This window comes from Drosophila sulfurigaster, chromosome 2R (genome assembly GCF_023558435.1).
Source record: "Drosophila sulfurigaster albostrigata strain 15112-1811.04 chromosome 2R, ASM2355843v2, whole genome shotgun sequence".
In the NCBI taxonomy this organism is placed as follows: domain Eukaryota; kingdom Metazoa; phylum Arthropoda; class Insecta; order Diptera; family Drosophilidae; genus Drosophila; species Drosophila sulfurigaster.
Window position 1 is genome coordinate 27,478,973 of NC_084882.1, and position 10,910 is coordinate 27,489,882.

General features: G+C 41.6%; 1 protein-coding gene across 1 annotated transcript in view; it reads left to right on the forward strand.

Annotated features, from left to right (window-relative positions):
* The window catches only part of LOC133837258 (cadherin-86C), a 29,147-nt gene extending 20,221 nt beyond the window's left edge, over positions 1-8,926 (forward strand). The window contains 8 exon segments of the mRNA XM_062267944.1: positions 103-217; positions 1,714-1,906; positions 2,499-3,810; positions 3,873-4,021; positions 4,426-4,516; positions 4,771-4,967; positions 5,030-5,736; positions 5,739-8,926. Coding sequence (XP_062123928.1) covers positions 103-217; positions 1,714-1,906; positions 2,499-3,810; positions 3,873-4,021; positions 4,426-4,516; positions 4,771-4,967; positions 5,030-5,736; positions 5,739-7,726 — 4,752 coding nt within the window. The 3' untranslated portion in view covers positions 7,727-8,926.
* The last annotated feature ends 1,984 nt before the right edge of the window (positions 8,927-10,910 follow it).

Sequence of the window (10,910 nt, forward strand, 5' to 3'; positions counted from 1 at the left end):
ATTAAGATGCAGCACCCAAGATAAAAACCATAAACAAAAACAAAAAAAAACCAAACCATATTTATTTATGCTACTTTGTATGCGTTTTATTGCCATTCGCAGATATTGCAAGTTCATGCAGAGGATGGCGACAAGGGCAATCCGCGGGAGGTGCGTTATGGCCTGGTATCGGAGAACAATCCGTTTACGTCTTTTTTCGATATCAACGATACGAGTGGTGAGTGCAAGTTTTTAAGAAATGTTTTGGTTAAGTCACATTTTATACTATTCAAAATATGTAATTTGTTTGCTGCAAAAAGTATTTCCAGTTATGCAAATACTTTCTACCAGCAGTTAGTCATGCATACCTCGCATTGCTTCGCCTACAGGGTACAGCAGGCATTCAACATTGCAACAACATCTGAGAGAGATACATATTAACATAACTACCAGCAAAAGAACAGCCTTAACAGCAATCGAACGGACCAGCTCCAATCCGGTCTGTCGTTAGACTCGTTAGATAGCCAACCCAAGCAAGCTCATCCTCTGCCACTTCCTCTCTGTCGCGTCCTCATCCTCGACTGCGACAGCGTTGATGCCCGTACGTGTGTACGCTTTGTGCTGTGACCAAGTTCTGGTACTGCAATTTGGCTCTAGGCTTCATGCAATGAGTCTTTGCCCTTCCCCTTACCCTTCGCATTTACCTGCAACCAAACTGTTGCAATGATTGCGCTTCAGCTTCCTTGTTTCGTGCTCGTCTGGTTCACTGCCAGCGCTTGATGGCAATGACTCTCTGGCTATGGTCTTAGTCTCCGTCTCGATCTCCGACTCTGTCTGTCTCTTGGCAGACTCTTCGTGGCTGTCTGTCTGTCTGCCTTTTGTTTGCCTCGTTCAAGATGAGGCAGCACCAACAACAGCAGCATCGGCAACAAAATTTCGTGCCAACTCTTTTCGGCCATGCTACAAGAATTTCATGAACATGCTGCGCATGTGTCTGTCTCTCTTTCTCATTCTCTCTCCCTCTCTTTCCCTGTAGATGCTGGGGGATTACAGTCGTTCGATTATGATCTACACAGTCTTTGAGCTAATTATACATGTGTACTCGACTCGTACTCTCTTCGCAGGGCATATGAAATATTTTAATGTAAATGACATCAATTTACATGCAGGGAGCGTAGCAACAAAAAAATATAAAAAATTAAAAAAGTTGCATTAAAATGTTCTCAGCCCATTGGCTGATTACTTTCTGTTTCCTTTGTCTGTGGGCCAAGTGATCCGACAATGCCGAGCAAAAAGTGAAATGGTAGCATTATCTTGTACATAACTTGGCTAAAAGCGGCAACAGCAGCGTCGGCCTAGTCTATTGCCATGAGAGCAATCTCTTTTTGCTGCCGTTGCTTTACTTTGGCCAACTGCAGTGCAATTGTTCCCATGGCTGACTGCAGCGACGCTTTTTTTTTTTTTTTTTTCTTATTTTTCTACTGCCGCTTATAATAATGGTTATTATCGAGGGACAGTACTGAATGGAAAAGTGCAACAGAAACAAAAAACAAAAACAAAATATATATTAATACAATTAGCTGCGGGAAAGACGTGTTAAACAATGGAGAAAAATGTACTGCAATTTACTGCTAACTTTTATTATGTTATTATTTTATTGCACTTAATCGCTAGCTAAAGAATTTTAATTAAACATAATTTATTTGCTAATCCTTTTTTTTTGCGCAATTGCAGGTGAGATTTTTCTGATGCGACCACTCGAAGATATTGCGGCCATAACGCATGTGGGCGATCCCGTCCTGCTCACCGTAATTGCGGAAGAAGTTAAGGTTGGTCGTGACGAACCTCCAGCGATGGCATCCACAGTGCAATTGGCGTTCTTTCTGCCGGAACGTACCAATTCGCCGCCTTACTTCGAGAACGATCAGTAAGTACAGTATAATCAAATATGTAAAAATTACAACACACAAAGCACACGGATGGGTGATCGACTAGCAGTTACCCTGCGAAGAGAAAATAATCGATATGCTAGCAATCAGGATGCCTATAAATACTTTATAGGTTCACTCGCCTCGCCTCGCCTCGTGTTTTTTCGCATTCCCAACTTTACATCTCTATTGCAATTTGATGGTCTTACCTCAAAATCCCACAAACGAAAAACATTGTGCATGAGAAACCGCATTTCCTTGCAGCCACCACATCCATTAGCATAAAGTTGAAGCAGCTCACAATGAGGTTGATAAGATTACCACAACATCGTCTCGCAGACTATATCAATTTATGCCCAGGCTCGTCTAGGCGAAATTCCACCTAAAACTTGAAAATACCTTTACAGTTGAATAGCTCAAGTTGAAGTTGAAGTGGAAGAGGAAGAAGTCTGAAGTCTCCGTCGTGTGCTTTTACAGCATTTACATAGTTCTTCGCTCGATGCTAATAACTCGCTCACGATTTGTTCCTTCTTTTCTTTTCGTTTTGGTTTTTTTTTGTTTTTCTTCTGCTGTTGTCTTCCCATCATGCAGCTACGTCTCGAGGGTGGACGAGAATGCACCTCAGGGCACAGCGCTGACGTTCATCGATCCATATGTGCCGCGAGTGTATGACGATGATACCGGCAAAAATGGCGTCTTCTCGCTGACACTGCTCAACAATAATGGCACATTCGAGATTACCCCCAATGTGGCGGAACGCAGTGCCTCGTTCCTCATACGAGTGCGCGACAACTCGTGGCTGGACTACGAGCAGCGGCATTCGGTGCAGTTCAATGTGCTAGCCCAGGAGCTGGGACCCGCAACGAACCTGTCGGCCATCGTCAATGTCACCGTCTACATCAACGATGTGAATGACAACACACCGGTGTTCGATCAGCCAGCCTATACGGTCGATTTGCCCGAGAACATGACGGTGGGCACAAAGGTGGTTCAGGTGCATGCCAGTGACTTGGATTCGGGTCTGGGTGGCAAAGTGCGTTACACTGCCATCTTGGGTTACCTGAACACCTCGCTGAATCTAAATGCCGAGGACGGCAGCATCACGGTGTCGACAAACAGTCACGGCTTCGATCGCGAAGTAATGCCCGAATATCATTTGTATGTGGAGGCCCGGGACATGGATGGCAATGGGAATCGCGCTCAAGTGCCGCTCATTATCAAGCTAATTGATGTGAATGATGAGGTGCCTGTTTTCGATAAGGATCTGTATGAGTTTATACTGGCCACCGATCTGCAGAGCTTCACAACGAATGCATTTATTCATGCCACCGACAAGGATGCCACAGCTCCCAACAATGTGGTGCGCTACGAGATCATCAATGGCAACTACGAGAACAATTTCGTGTTGGACAAAGTGTCAGGCGAGTTGACAGTGCGCGAGAAGATCAAGCTGCGTTCCAAGAAGCAAGTTAGCCAGCGCAGAAGACGCGCTGTAGCCGAGGGCGAAGACGATCTCTTCATACTGACGGCGAGAGCTTATGATCTGGGCGTTCCTGTACGATTCTCCACCACCATGATACGCATTTATCCGCCAGAGAGTCGTAAGCGCACAGTGACCTTTGTAGTACCCGGACACAATCCAGACAAACGCAAAACTGAGGAAACACTTTCGGCCATAACGGGAGGCAAAGTGTTCATACACGACATGCGTCCACTCACTTCGGAGGAAGCTGGTGCTAAGGACATACCCAATGGCAATCCTAATGTCAAGGAACGCAGCGTAGTCACAGCAACTGTGCTGTACGACAGCTCCTCGGTGGTGGATATCTCACAGATTCAACAGCGTTTGTCGCAGCACAATAATTCCTATGCCATCATGCCACAGGATACGGCAGAGACAGATGTAAGTCCTTAACTAACTAACCATTAACCAATGAACTAATGAGAGTATGTTTGCTTTAACAGAGTCTCACTCCCTTGCAGACGCAGTATAAGGCCGAGAATAAAGTGCTCTTTTGGCTGCTCATACTATTGGCCACATTGGTTGCTCTAACGATTCTGATCCTGCTGCTGTGCTGCATCTGTTCGTGGTGTCCACTGTATGGTGCAACAACGTAAGTGACTTTCATTCATAATAGATTTGTAATATTTGTTCGACTATCCTTTACTGTCATCCCTTGCTTATTGACTCGGTAACTTAGTCTTGGGAAAACTGCTAATCGAAGCTATACGAAAAATGCCAAAAGAAAATACTTAGACACAGCTGCAATTCATCTAACTCTGCATGAAGAGAGTCTATGATAAGATAACTAAATGACCTAACGTATCTAATCTTCAGTAACTATAATCTAACTCCGCTCAAAACTTTTCAAGAGATGCTCTCTAGAATTGTGCCAAAGACTAAGTACAGAGCTCAACGGAGCGAGGAAATTTCATAGCATTAATCATGATCATGAACTACAAAACAAAAAAACAACATCATTTATATCATCTTTAATCGTTTATTCTTCTCTTGTAGCAAAAGAATAGTTAATATCAGTAAAACTGAAGACGATGTACATCTAGTGCATAGGGAAATGGCAAATGGAAAACATACAAAATCTGTTCAGGTAGATTTTGAACAATTTCGAATTACACTCGTAGAATTCAAATTATCTAGAGAATTATTCAATATTCACAAAAAAACACACACTCTCACTTAATGGCAATTTCGTTAGTTTTATGTTCTTCTTTTACTTTTTCATTTTAATTTTCCTTTTTAATACAAACTCTTAACTTCGACTTACACTGGTTGCGGAAGTAGTTTAATTTTATATTGATTTTCAACTTTGAATTTATTTTGTAATCCAAAATAATGTTACAGGTCGCAGAGTGGATGGGAAGAAGAGAGGCATGGTCAGCGGAGAAGCCATCCGATACACGAACGAAGCCCACACGCTGGGAGTTCCGGGATGGCCGTGAACAGTCTGACGAAAACCTAGAAATGCAGCACGCTGGTATCGATAACGATAACACGCGCACCCAATCAGCCGAATACCAGCAACGACGCGTTCGCATCAAGTGAGCCAAATGATAAATTTCTTTTATCAGACGTCAATTATTAATGATGTTTATCCATTTAGAAACAACCGCACAGCCAAAGAAGAGCCTCATCATAGTTTCCATAACTCTAGAACTAATTTAATCAACGATCGTGACGTGTACATTGAAGATGTATTAGATGATCAGCACCTAGCTGAGATCAAAGAGAACTTTACCCGCGGCAAGGGCCAACGAAATTTGGACCACACTCGCATGAAGAATTACGATACGGAAACTCGACAAATCGACGATGATTCGATGCGTAGACATGAAATTGAGCGTGGCAGTGACATCGATCTAAATACTGCACACAATAGTCTCAAGAATAAGCGAGAGCTGTTCATTAAGGATGGAAATGTGGAGATATTGCAGCTAATGACCAGGGACAAGACGCAAAATGGCGCAGGTGGCATGGACGAGGATAACATCTATGTGAATATCCCGATGAAAACGTCCACGGATCTCACACATCCACAACTGTTGATGGTCGACAACACGGGCAAGGAGATACTCATGCGACGTTTCATTGAGGAACAACCAGATGGCAAGCAAATCATTCGCGAACATTATCACATTGTGCCAGGGGCCACATACATTCAATCTATGCCAAATGAGATCCAACAGGGCTCAACACTCAAAGGCGATACGTTTCCCTTTGGCAAATCGGGACCAAATAGCATAGTCTACTCGCAAACGGAACCTGAGGTGAAAGTCATACACACACAATCCGTGCAAGCAGCGGAAGGGGCGCACAACTTCAGCCTGCTATATCGAATCAATCACTAACCCAGGAGCTGGAGAATTCGTTGAAGCAACAGAATGCACTCTTGCGACAGATACTGATGGAGAAGGAGCTGCTGGAGACGAGGTACACCCAGCATGAGCTAGTTTTAGAAACACAAAGTCTTCCAGGTCAATCGATGGCCATTGGCACACAGACGGACTGCGATGCCGGCACTCAAACGGAGCCAGCTGAGAGCTACGTGGAAAGGACCTCCGTGAGCTCACAGGCACAAGTGGGAACTTCGACACGACGACGTGCGCGCAGTGAGAACGATGACTCCATGTCCGAGGATGAGTACAGATATGTGCGGTTTAGTCCGCCAAACAGTCCGGAGGGCGTCTATTGGATCAAGCGACGGCGTCCCAAGAAACGTTCTCGACTACGAGAGGGCACACGACCGGGAAAGCGCATTGTTATGGTTGAGGATGTGAAGCGAAAGATCAGAACGCCGATTAAGGAGGAGGAGGAGGTCTATGAGAAAAAGCGTGTTCCACCTAAGAAACCCTTAAGGGAGACTAAGACAAGCATTCTGCGCAAACAGCTGAGCGATGAGAGCCGCAAAAACGAAAGCATCTCACACAAGGAACCACATATTGTAAATCACAGACACAAGTCCGAAGCACTGAGTCGGGAAGTACTCATGGAAATCTCGGATTCTTTAGATGATGCTGGAAGTCCGAGACGGCATAGATCGCGTAGCATTCCAGTGCAAGAGTACTACAACAACTCTGATGGAGAAGTCGACGAGAATGGGACTGAATACTCCATTGACTCGGACGAAGATGAGATTGTGATTAGAACAAATGGCCACACAACAGGTTATCCACTTGAGCGAGCAGAGGCGTATGCTAGAAAGGTAAGAGATGCAGAAAGAGAAGCTGAGCTGCATCAGAAGCACAGTACATCCCACCAAACTAAGCAGAGCAGCAGAAGATCTCCGTCAGAGACACGCCACGAAATAGAGCCGGAAATCAAGCCAAGACTGTCACGTCGAGACAGCTCGCGCCGTAGCCAAGAGTCACGAAAGCAAACATCCTCAGAGCCACCACACAGTCGTTTGTCCATATCGAAATACGAAAGCGCCGTCGAAGATAATGGCAGAAATGGTCACCCAGCTGAGTTGTCCGGCTCGAAGCGTCGCTCCTCCAATGAACGGTATTATCAGAGCGAAACGGAGTTGGCTGCACACGAAGAACCGAGCTCAGGCAAAGTACCCAAGTATATGGAATGGTATTATGGTAAAAAGAAACCTTCCAACAGTGGTCGCACCTCGACAGAGTCATCCAAGTCGCAGCTATCGTCCAAGAAGAAAGTCAATGGTGTTGAGAAGCGTGTGTCGAAACCACGAGCAAATGCCAAGACCGAAGATCCGTCGCCATATGAGGAAGCGGGTAAATTCAAGCCGGAGCCAGCACCTCGAAGATCTCCACCCAAGGGAAGTCGTATGCTTAAGGAGGATCGAGCCTTGAACAAACAGCATAAGCCCAAAATTGAGACTGACACCAATCATCCGCTGTTGCAGCACTCTGAGCATCGCTTCGAGCGTGAGAATGCGCCAGAAGTGCCAGCGCCACCCACAAAATTGCCACACTATATGTATCCGGAGACCCCAACGTATGCGGATAAGGATCATTCATCGCAGAGACAGAAGCCGAAGCCATCGCCCATCAAGGAGAACGAAATCAAAGTGACCAAATCGAGAATCAATCTAAATGTCGACGATCATCATGGAGGTGGAGGAGCAAGTCATGCCACATCGCACGTCCAAAAGCAATTGAATGCATCCACACTTGAGGATGATCACGATTCGGGCATTGCAATGAATTCGCTTATGAATAGTATGGGACGTCGCAATCCAATTGCCGAAAAGAAAAGCGTTTTCTCGATTGCCTACGACGATGTCAGTCGCGTGAAAAAGATCACTTCAGGTGGAGAGTCCCCCCAGTATTCATAATGCTATCAAGGATTCTCGAGCATTTTGAATTAACCAATATATGTGATAGCCTCTAAGGCTCGTTTAACCTTCAAGCAATACAATTCGTTATACGATTACATTTGCTATCTAAATACAAATAAATACATACGCTTTAGATAACGGTATGACATGATCCTGTTGAGGTCCTTGCAATTAGTTTTCATGCACCGAATACATCTTGAGATGTCTTCACGATTGTCAAATATTGTAGTTTTTATCAGTTATGGTATAGTAACGAAAAAGGGTTTTAACCCAGCAAATTTATACAAAAAAAATATTAAATATATTCAATTATAGTTGGTGTATGCTGAGTATTATTTCTCATTGTAAATATTCCATCTGTTAATCTTCTATTCATTCTGTCCATCCAAGTTCATTTTTATCAACCTACCAAAAATGATTCTTTAATTCTGAGGTCTATATCCACTTGATTCCTATATATGTTTATAAGTATGTATTGTTATGCCCAGGATTTAACCTAGCCAAAACTCATTTTTAATTACATTTTAATAAGTTAATTCTCTCTTTCTAGATCGATTATAAATATCATTTTAAACCTAATTTGCAAATACAAAATAACTAAGGCAATCAAACAATCAAATAGTATTCAAGCGCAAAATAATAATTTTAAATGATTAGACTTTAGAATTATGAACAAGTTTCGATCAGATTTTGTTTATCTTAACCGAATACTATATAGATAAATCACCAGTTACCTTAACGTTAGTCATTCTATATGCTATTCCTATTACAATGTTTATTGTTTGAAAGTCTAGAATCTTTTCCGCTTTAGTTTCCGCTCATACATTAATGTAAACACTATACATACATACATACATACATGTTTAAATAATAACTGCCATATTGACGTTAAATCATCTACAAGATATTAACAATCTGACGATGCACTTGTATATAAAGAATAGATCGTAAAATATAATTATTGGAACAATATTCTTGCCTCTAATGTTAATGTAAATATGTATCTATTGATAAGCATTGTCTAACAAAAGCACCTGATTTATGATAGCAAAATGTATGTGTTGGATAAATCAGTTAAAATATATTAATGTTTAACTACGATTAATGAAGAATATGTTAGAGTTAAAACCAATATCATGTGTAACGTTTTTATATCTGATTATTAAATAAACTATACAAATAAAAATAACTACAAAATTGAATCATTTCCCTTGTGCGGTTTACCAAAAAAAGCTGAATCACATTATTAGTAAACTCTTATCTAGACGCGAATCGAATGTATAGAAAGCCCCAATTCCAGGAACAAATCCGGCTCACGCAAAAACATTTCAAGATAATTTTTAGAAGTATGATTCAAATATTTTTTTTATTTATAAGTTTTATATATGGAAATTAATTGTTACTCACAAATTGAAACAAGTAAGAAAGCTAAGGTCGAGTGTACTCAACTGTGAGATACCCGCTACCAATTGTCAATAAAAGCAATATTGCGGTATAACTTTAACTAACGATTTTGACGCGACTGGAATTACGGCTCTTTCATTTATAGAACTAACCATTATATCTGCATACTTACCTCCAAACAAAACCTTCACAGAATCCAATCTCATGAACGTTATTGACCATCAACAGACCTCACTCATTCTGGGTGACTTCAACAGTTGGGGCCCTATGTTTGGCTCACCCAAACTCAACAAAAGGGGTAAAATACTTTCAAATTTTATTAACAACTCCAATTTTATTGTATTAAACGACAAATCACCTACACATTTTTCCACACACAATTCACTCACCCACATCGATGTCTCTTTCTGCTCATCTAATCTTTTCCCTTTACTTCAGTGGCAACTACTAAACGACCTTAGTGACAGCGACCATTACCCTATCTTATCACATAGCCTACTCAAAATAGCAACAATACAACTAAATCCAAACCACTTTTTAAAATCAATAACTGGCCCTCCTTTAAAAACAGAGCTAACTTCTTTAATGAGATTACACTAGAAAGGAATAATATCAACAAAGAAACAGCCTGGTTAAACAAAATAATTCTGCAAAGTGCACATTCTACCAATTCCCAGACCTCCCCATACAAATACCACAAAAATGTTACTTGGTGGAACGACAAGCTACAAAACCTTAATAAAGAAAAGAAACAAAGTTACAGTCGAGTGTGACCGACTGTGAGATATACGCTACCCATTTTTAATAACGGCAAAATATTGCGATATCATTTGCAAAATATACCGAAAATACTAAAAATACTATAAATACCAATTTGTATATTTGGTATATCGATATAGTACACCATTCAAAATATACTATAGTCGGCACAATATACCAGATTGTCAGCCAAGGCAACTAAGAGTCCTAGTTAGTAGGCGTTTTGGCCCATACAAAAGTATTTTTTTTTAATAACTTCGACAATTTCTATCCGATCGCAACCAAATTTGTAGGAATCATAACTACTATAGTTATTACTGTATATACCAAAATTCGTAACTCTAGCTTTTTGATTTGCAGGGGCGCAAGGAGGCGTGTCAACAATTTTAAAAAACAAACTTGATCTGCGTGCAAACATAACAAAAGCTGTCAAAAAAAATTATAGCTCTATTTCTTATAGTCTCTGAGATCTAGGTGTTCATACGGACAGACGGACAGACGGACGGACGGACAGACGGACATGGCTATATCGTCTCGGCTGTTGACGCTGATCAAGAATATATATACTTTATAGGGTCGGAGATGCCTCCTTCTACCTATTACATACATTTCCTGCCGGCACAAAGTTATAATACCCTTCTACCCTATGGGTAGCGGGTATAAAAATGGGATTAATCCAAAACCACGCCTCAATTTTCTCCGCCGAAATTATTGCGATTTATGAAGCTATCCAAATCTTTAAATCTAAAAGCGGCAAATATGTTATTTGCTCCGACTCCCTATCCTCGCACCATCCCATCTGCAACACCGACAATCCCTCCTTCTACCCATCATCGATTAGGACACTTCTTATGACTTACTACCCAAAATTTAGACTCCTCTGGATTCCAGGCCACAAAAACATAAAAGGAAACGAATTTGCAGACAAAATCGCCAAATACGCACCCAAATTTCCCCTTATCCTCACTCATAATTATAACATAAAGGACATAAACAAGCTCCTAAAAGAAAATCTTCT